Consider the following 9,711-nt stretch of genomic DNA (forward strand, 5'->3'; position numbering starts at 1 on the left):
AGATGGTGAGAAAGGGAAAGTTAATTTTGTTACAGAAACCTCAGTACACGCTAAACAGAAGTTCCCAGAGAAATACATTTTCTGACTTTGTTCATACTAACCAAAGTGTTTCACAATTTCTGGAAATACCTTGTGAGAAATTTCTTTGTTCAGTTCTACCTCTTTCCCCTCCCCTAATGACTTTAAAAAGTGTTGTCTTCACCACTGCTTGCTAATTTGAAGGCTCATTATACACTAGATGTTTAGTACATCACTATTTCTTGCATGCAAGGACAGTTACATCCAGTAGAAAGTTTAACTAGTAGGCAATTTTTTAAACCTTTTGGAAGGTAACTGGCAAGCTTATTGTCTAACTTAAGAGCTCTCACTTATGGAGACTGGAAAGTCCTTCTGTGTTAGAGAGAAGTCGCAAGCATATTAAATTTTACACAAATAACTTGAAGCTACGTACAGCTGAACACAGTTACAAAAGATTTGATAGTCACTGTAATTATTATATCTGAAAAATACATTTTGAGCCCTACTTAAAGAGAAAGGGGCTCCAGTAAAGTTTGCTGCAATTGTAATGAAGCCACATTAGCTTCAGACAAAACACAGCTGAAGCGCAAAGATTCAGCTTTGGTTTTGGCTACAACCAACATTTAATACAAGGAACAGGAATTTACATTACTTTACATATTAGGTAGCAGGTCCCTTACCTCAGCCTGAGGCCTAGTATTTCATGGAGGAGTCCAACTTAAATTACAAATTTCTCAGTTGCAATAGCCAAGCATCAGTTTAGTTCCTTGCAAATGGACACAGTTACTTGTATCATAATATTGCTTCAGAAAATAAACCCAAGAGCCAGTATCCCAGAAGGTTCCATATGTAATCAAGAGTTCTTTCCTAACTCGGGTATTTTAAAAATAATGAAGGAATAGCCAATGGTCAGAGAAGTTATTTAACTTCTGCGTAAGCATCAGAGCGCTGCTGGGTGCCAGCTGTTAACTGGCTGTTCAGATGCTCAACAGATGCCAGCTTTATGAGGACCACAGTGATGCAATGCTTGGAAGAACGGAGTAAAAGAAGTATCATTTTAAATATTGAGCATGCTTTGTTTCATTGGCTTCGTTTGGCAGCAGGAGCTCTACTGACTTAAGTATTTGCTCAGAGCACGTAAGACCATATATAATACAGTCGTACTAAAAAGGTGCTTATCTCAGACTATGGAACACTGAAACAAGTAAAACCATAAATTATACATCTGACGGCAAATCACTCTTAGTCAAGCGCTCATCTTCCACTGACTAGTGAATTAGGACAGCAATCGCTTTGCTGCAGCTACCTTGTTCAACATGTGGTACTTCATGACAGATTTTCAATCTCTCCTTTTTAAATAAAATATATATTCTTAAGGTATTAGTAGTTAACTAAATTGGAACGGAGTAATTTCAATCTTGCCACTTGTAGATCTATAGTATAGTACAGAATAGATGCCCTGTGTATTATTAGTGCAGATATACTGGAATTGTTATCCTCATATGCAAGGCCAATGCAGGTAAAGAATAAATGGCTATACAAATTCAGGATTCCCCACTAAATAACATAACTAACTTAAAAAGCACTGGTACCAGACCAGCCAGTTTTAGGCACATCTTTAAAAAAATAAAGTATGCATTTCATCAGTGTAAAAATGTGAGAAGATTCTTAGAAACATCTGAACTTTATGGTGCACTGGAATGGAAGTGATGCTTCCTTTAGTTTCAAGGAATACAATGAAGCCTTAAAAAAAAAAAAGAAACAATACCATAGTATTCTTCATAGGGAAGAACAGTTTTAGCAAAACCGAGAAGATAAATAAGGAATAATAAGCAGCCATGACAGCTGACTGGTGAATATTTGTGCTTCAAATGTTCAAAAGAAAAGTTCAATAACTCTTCTTGTACCATCCCCCAGACTTGGCATACGTGTCCATAACGCACACCTTGACAGTTTAACAACACACCGCAGACTCCAAAACGAGCTGTAGCCATGGCAGGATGCGCACAGCGGCACAAAGGCCAGTGGCAATTCCACCAGCAGCATTCAGTGATGCGAGCCCAGTGCCACCGGCTGCCAGCTGGAACGCAGCTTTGGTTAAGACTGTTGGGTGAGCCGTCTGTAATGAGGTAAAACTTGGTTTTCAGGAAGATAGAGAGCCAGTTCCAAAGCTACAAGGACGGTGAATTCAAAACCAATCAGATCTCTTCTGTTGAATCTGAATCTCTCCTCTAGTTTCTATGACAGTAATTAAAAAAAAAAAAAAAAGACAAGGAGAAAGACTCAGTTAATCCATAAGATACAAACACACTGTTAGAGGAAGTCAGCATAAAACAGGAGTCAGTGATGCATGGCCTGAGCAGTACCTACAGAATGAAGAGTGTTGCCAGGGATCAAAGTAAACCAGCTTATCAGCTCAGCTGTGACACCCACACAGCAGTTACATACACTTGCCTGAGAAACAGTGAGTGCAAAAATAACCTCACTGGAAGATCTGTAGGACATCAGACTGTACCAGTCAGGTAGTTTTAATTAACAAAAGAATTAACAAAAGAAAAAAAACAAGGAAAACCCCTAATGAGACATAAGAGCTGGTCTTAAATGCAAGCATGCACTGCTGAAAATCTTGGCTTAATCCTTGCCTTGTTCTATGCAATGGAGGATTTTGACAACACCTGAAACAAGTCTCGCAGTACTTACATCTATAAGGTGTTTAACTTCGTGTTTCCTGAGATCACTGCTGATCTTGGCTGCAAGCAGAACGCAAGCACCAGCACACAGTTTGCGGTTCTGTTTGTTGAGTTTGCCTTGGAGGACGAGCTTCTCAAAGTAAACATAAGCCATGGAGACAGTCACCGGCTCCAGATTGCACTCCTCACTCAGGTTCCGCATCTCTCTCTTTAAACTGGGAACAGGAAGAAAGACACCCTCTCAAACACGACAGCTTTTATGAAATGCTGTAGAAACACTGCAGCATGGGAACTCACAAGAGCATCTGGACAAGACTCCTATTTGGAAAACTGTGATGTGTATTATCCGAGGCTGGAGAAGCCCAGCTGGCAGCACGCTGGAGCTGATGCACTAACTGATTTAACCTGGCTGACAACATCTGCTGTGGAAGAACAGCTCCTCATCTGCCCATGAACACCAGGGGCTTAGCTGCCTCACTGACACCCAGGCTGCTGCTGTATGGTTGCCTCTGGGCTCCCCAACTGGTTCGTGATTCACCTCCTAAGACTGAGCCACCCTGACCTGCAGAACCCCACATCAAAGCCATGCAGAGCACAGCAGCTGCTGCATGGAGACCTGTCAACAGCACACCTCGCGGAAGAATCAGGTCCGAGGGGGAAGGCAGACTGGTTTACACCCTTCCCACAACAGCTAGCCCTTTGGGGCATTGCCATTAAGGCAGACTTTATGGTGGGTGCTACCTCTCGTGGCTGCCACCAGCGCTACACCTGCAAGAAGATCTCTGCACAAATGCACCACTCGAACCAGCTACAGAGAGGAGCTGCAGGACACTGTCAGAACACATGCTCTGCCTGAGCAAGCCTTCCACTTGGAGATGAATTACACACGGACCTGCTGATTCAGCAGATTCATGTTCTAAGCCGACTATTTCAGAAGGCCCTGATTGCATTAACAGCCGTGTAATACCAACAAGATTACAGCTCTTGGAAGGTGCAACAGTGCATCTCGCTGGTGAGCAGCCAGATGCACTTCCTGGAAGATGAGGAATTCTGTGTGGCATAGTCCTGCCTTCATGAAATGCTTTTCTTTTCCGAAATTCCCCAGACCTAACTCTCTTCTTTATTCCAGAATCTTGTTAGAGTCCAGGGTCATCAGCAAATTTGGTAATTAAAAGGCAAAAATAGCCAGAGGGTCCAAAAAGACAATCCAGTTAGAGTGGGACTGCACTACAGCCAAACAATCAGGTTACACGGATTTGTTTCAAGGCTAATGCTGCTTCACTGTTAACTGGTTATTAGTGTTACTACACCACAGTCAGTGAAACAAAACCCTTTTAGGCTGAACTATGAAAAGCAACTGTTACCCTTTCTCAGCATCCTAAACATTCCCGTACAGGGCTGTCATCCTACAGCCAGCTCAACTGGCAACAAGAGATCAGTGTTTAATCATATATACTATTAATAGATCTAGTATTTTTTCCATACAAGTGGAAGATAAAAGCAGCCTTGTACAGCATAGATGTTCTCATTATTCAGTGTTTGCTTCTTACCTCCTAATTTTGCTCAGTGTCAACTTGATATGAGGAAACTTCTCTCTAAAGGTTTCATTCATATCCTTTTTAAGGTCCGAGGGTTTCACATATTCTATGACTGTAGTCTGAAACACAAGAGGCAAAATTGACCATTTCCCTTGTGAACAGTACTGACAGCAAAACAGGTCTTCCAAAGACACTAATATAAAGGCAAAGCCAAGTTTTATTATTCACAATTTGACATTTCTCTAATGTCCTAAGTAATGGACCGTGTTGAATCTCAACCATAGACAAAAATCTTAAAAAACTAGTGAGCAAATGATGACAAGAAGCAAACTACAACATGAAGATACATGTCAGGTTGGTCCTCAACAAGCTGAGTGTACAAACACAACTATTAAAGGCACAACTTTTTTTTCCTAGAAGAATTTTTCTTCCTCAAGAAGGATCTTCCAGGCACTCACTCCCTTTTCTGTTCAGGTACGCCAGTCACTCACCATGTAAGAGGCAAAAATGAGAACACGTTTATGTTTTCCACAGGGCCATTGGGGATCATCCAGAATATTTGGATCATACTCTGCGGCTTCCCCAGCTTCACTTCCTGAGTGGAATGAGGAAAGCACAACACTGGGTCACAAGATGCAGAGCTTCAAATTCCCTGTTTCCTCTTTAAAAAAGTTTTCAAACAGCAAACATGAAAAGTGTTGGCAGACCCCACAGTACAGGCAAACTGCAGCTACAGTCACCTGTCTGCATTCCACGAACACACCAGTCAGGCATCAGAATTATTAAAAAACCCACACAAGCTCTTTCTCCAGCATGTGCCTGACGCACCATTTTAGACTTGGTGCAAACTAGCCATTTGTCATCCACAAATGTGCAGAGAAAACAACTGCACAAGGCTGAATTCTTTTCCCTGTAATCTAGCAGACAGCAGAGCTGTCAGGTTTGCTCTTTTACACAAGAGAAGGGATTCTTGTCACAAACTCTCTGGCTTCTGCATTGTTACTGTGCTAGAAGGCAAGGAGGACCACCTGTATCGATGTACAACAGATGTTTCTTGTTGAGTAATTTAAAAGCTCACATTTTCAAGGAAACAGCTTTGTGCTCCTTGAATTGCATCAACAGAACTCAGCCAGACATACAGACGATGTAAGGACTGCGTGCAAGCCGCAGGCTTAATGTTCATTGTTTATACTTCATTACCAAGCCTTCTTTGCTAGGCTGTGCTAAAACCAGTCTCCTTCCAGCTGCAGCACATCCTTCCTAACAATGCACTTTTGCAATTGTTTTGACAAATATATTCCTTTTATGTTTTTCTGCTGTGTGCACAAGTGGTGACAAAGCTGACGGCTGTCCTTACCAATGTCTGTTCCTGCTGGGATGGTTTTTACTGTCACAGGTTTGTATCTTGATGGAGGAAGACTCCGTGAAGCACTAGCTCGACACAAGGGAACAGCGCTATGGCTGTCAGCTTTGCGAACAACTAGGGCATTGGTCGGGTACAAGAATTTTGCATAGGACACAACCTTAAAGAGAAAGTTGTAGCAGTTATAGGGGAAAATTTACTGAAACGCTCATTGCCAGACATCTAGCATTTTACAACTCAGAGATACCCCTGGAGCTTGTAATTGGGAGTGGGGACCTTGAAACTGTGGGACAGGAGGAAAGGGAAAGGTTGGATGAAGAATGCCTTGCTTCCACAATTTCGGTATGGAAGTGTTGTAAAAGATTTGATGGGGTGGCAAAGGAAAGGGGTCATCACAAAAATTCTGGCAGTATATAAAGAGGCATAAATTTCACCCATGTTTCTATCAAAACATCACTCAATTGTTGCCCAAGATACCAGAGTCAAATCAGTTCTCCAGAAACAGAGGCAGAAGTGATCACAGGCTCCAACAGCTTCCTCAGAAGAAGCTTTATCACAGGCCAAACATTTCAAACTTTAAGGATCAAAACAAATTTCCACTGCTCTGACAAGTTACAGCTCTCACTTAACTTATGCAGTGCTTTGCCATCCATAGAGTGACTTGGCCTGGCATGAAATGGTCTCAGGGTGACAGCAGCCAGCTTACCCACCCGCTGTCCCCAGCTCCACTCAATGGTTCAGTCATTGGCATTAGAGGAAAAAAAAAAAAAAAAAAAAGAGAAAAAAATACTCCTTACCTTGCCATCAGCACCCAGCTCTACTCCTTCCAGTCCAAGCACCATCTCAGTGGAGACTGAAACTCCCCCAGAAGGATGTCGCTGCTTCTGTCCTTCCATTTTTAGATCACTAAAAGCAGATAAGAAAATGCACTATTGGAAAATGCAGCATAAACCCAGCGTCCTCTGTGGCAGACACCAGGTCCATCCACTAGCTACAGCCAACACGACCAGGTCAGAGCACCGTGTGAGAACAGTGCAATCCCTCAATCCCGTCTCCAAGAAAGCATTCATCTTTAACTACTCTTTTCAAAACAGAGAGATGTTAATTAACTGAAGAATCAGATTTAATCTCAGTTTAACTCAAATCTGTACCAATATACCTACCAAAAGTAAACTTTTGTTTTAATATGGTCTTTCTGCATGAGACCATACCATTCATAACACACTAATGCTCAAACACTTAACAGCAAACACGGTTTATATTACTAGTTTTTCAGGATTAGAAACCTGCCTTTCAATTGCAATATTCCAACCACTGTGCACACAAGCTCAAATTAAGCATTAGGGCTGCTGCCAGAACCCTGCTTTAGCAATGACAACCTGCAGCTTTGTCACCTATATTCCCATGCAAAAAACCCGCTTTCAGTTGAGGAACTGCCTTGCCAGCTTACAAGCAGCACAATACAGTGCTCAGAACTGCTCTGAAACAGCTCCAGTGACCTTGCTGCTTTTCTATTAAGTGAGAGAATATTTTCCCATCAACTATTTTTACGGCAAGTGTATTTGCATACAATACAATTCCCACCACTAAACATCTGTTTCCTTCGTCTGTAAGTTATGTACAGGACAGAAGTGACAACACAATTGTTTTGCCAAAAGTGGATAAGAATCAAATTAGTATTTTCTACGGTACACTTGTAGCAGACCTTCACAGAAACAACTTGGACTCCACAAGGGACTGAGCAAAGCTGCAGGGAAATCCAGTTAGCAGGTTTTGTTTCCCACAAGAGATCACATTGACAGTTCTATATAAAAATGTAGTACAAATCCTAAAAGCAGTATCAGTCTAAGCTGCTTCTGTTTTTCTTAGATTGCAGATAGTAACAATTGTGGCATAGAAGAGCTGAAAAAACAGAAAAGCATCTTAAATTTACTTTAGATGTAACTCCACTAGAAAACCTTAAGGGTTTCCAGTAAAGGCAGCAGCATCCTTCCCTGACACTCCATATGCTTTTTTGCTGACACAGTTGTTTGTTGCACTAAAGACAGCTGATTTCTGATCACTTGAGGAGCGTAGGAAACCCTACACATGAACAAATCACATCATCTGTTCAAAGTTAGTTTGAGGGATTTCAGAGCACTTGGAGTGCTTTAAAATGGGAATAAACACCTGAAGAAAAGTCTGGCTTTTCCACTATTTTTCTCTTTGGACACTGTGGCGATGTCTGATTTTACTGCTCTGACAGCCTGTCCTTGCACCTAAATGGTAAGTAAGTTCACCTGCTTCAAAACAGGAGACCTGCACCAACCATCCTAATTTAAAAAGATCTTCTGCAAACAACAAACCAGACATTTCCATACAAAACATCCAGACGTTTCACAAAGCAGTTAAAGGTGACTCACCTGATCCGTAAACTCTCCCCGTAAGGTAGGATAGAAAAAGCCACACACAGTGTTCGTTTAGCACAAATTAACACTATCCTGTAAGCAGATGGGAAGAGATGAGGATAAGAATTAAGATTCAGAAGTTACAAAGCAGCTTTTTATGGAACATGAACACAGACCTCCTCTTATATTGCTCTGTAAGTTACAGAGATACTGCGATGGATTTGATGCTTTCAGAAAAAGCAGCACAAAAGCAGCGGTTCCATTCTGACCCTGCAGGTCCTTAGAGCCGAGTTCTGTACCAAACCCCAGCGTTCAGCAACTGCCATCACCTTGGGAGTGCCTCAAAGGACATCCTAGTCTTTAAATGTATGTTTATATTTATGTAATTTTTACATAAACCTTGTGAAAAGATGCAAACAGTATTTTACATTTAGATGAAGTCTCACACCTCTGTTAACAATAAATATTAATGCACCCCCCCATTTCTCTTCTGCCCAGCAACTATGAGCCAAGAAGTTGGCTAAACCAAGCCATTCTCCTTAAATCCTCCTCTGCTCGAAACTCTGCATGCTGGAGATATGGAGAAGAATAGGATGATTTAACCTCCTCAAAGCAGGGGGCAGAACCATCAGAATATTGCTGCAGATGTAGCAGATAGGAGCACCTACTGCCTTTGATAGAAGCATGCATAAAATTAATATGATCCCAAGGACATCACCAGATTCCCACTGACATTAAGTGGTTGACTGCACTGAACTAGAGGCTACAGCTGAGCACATCTGAGCACAGGGGGCACCTTGACCTCCAGAAGTTACCTGCTGTTCTTGGTGTCATACTGCCTCATGTTCTTGATGAAGTGCATCTTCTTCAAACTTTTGTGTCTTGGAGATCCAGATATGTGCTTGGTTCTGCAATGATAAAAAAACCCAACACCACCTGTTAAGTGCTCTAAAAAGAGTTGGGCTGGTTTTATGATCACATGGCAGCACTAGCATGCAGGACCTCAGATATTGGCGTGGAAGAGGGTGGAGGGAGGAGAGGACTGCATGCAACGAGTTGAGATTAATGCTGCTTTTGAAAAGAAGTACCTTCGTACACTGGCATATTCCACTATGTCTTCTAAAAAGTCTAGAGAGCAGCGCTGGGAGATAAAACGCCTTCTGTAAAATGTACAACACCACGAAGAGTGAACAATATTAGTTCATGGCCTCGGAGTTTATGAACTGCAACAGATCTATGAGCTCTTAGGACAAATGGGCAGGTGTTCGGGATTTTTTTTTTTTTGTTGTAAGAGTGCTTAACTAAGAGTTTCAAGTTCCTAAAAAGGCCAAGAACTTGTCTCCCCTCCAGGACCCTCGCAGTACATATTTACACCAACTTCATTAACAGGAGCATTCACTGTCTTCAACACAGAACACCACCAACCTATATGTTAAACACCTGAAAAGCTTCCAAGTACTCATTTAAAATCTTATGGGAAATACTGCAAAAAGCACCCTCTCATCAAGGCAAGGGAATGAGTCATTTTACATCAATCTATGGACAGACACAGCTATATCTGTCCGATGACCGACCATGGGTGTGTATTCTCAATTCAGAACACAGTCGTCTCCAGCTGCAGGAGTCAGCAGACTGAGCGTCTATTAGAATTTTATCTGAGAGAAATTAGTGTTCCTTTCTCTAAGAAAGAGAGAGACAAATCCTCCCCCAGGACT

At 41.8% G+C, this 9,711-nt stretch overlaps 1 protein-coding gene across 1 annotated transcript; it reads right to left on the bottom strand.

Moving 5' to 3' along the window:
• Positions 1-1,707: 1,707 nt before the first annotated feature.
• Positions 1,708-9,156, bottom strand: CABLES2 (Cdk5 and Abl enzyme substrate 2; the record flags this gene model as incomplete). Its single annotated transcript, XM_010074611.1, has 9 exons — positions 1,708-2,256; positions 2,719-2,923; positions 4,259-4,365; positions 4,738-4,841; positions 5,604-5,769; positions 6,407-6,515; positions 8,012-8,089; positions 8,812-8,904; positions 9,085-9,156. Coding segments are annotated over 9 exons (1,075 nt in total), but the record flags the coding sequence as incomplete, so codon positions are not given.
• Between the last annotated feature and the right edge of the window lie 555 nt (positions 9,157-9,711).

This window comes from Pterocles gutturalis, unplaced genomic scaffold (assembly GCF_000699245.1).
Source record: "Pterocles gutturalis isolate BGI_N339 unplaced genomic scaffold, ASM69924v1 scaffold30037, whole genome shotgun sequence".
NCBI lineage: Eukaryota > Metazoa > Chordata > Aves > Pterocliformes > Pteroclidae > Pterocles > Pterocles gutturalis.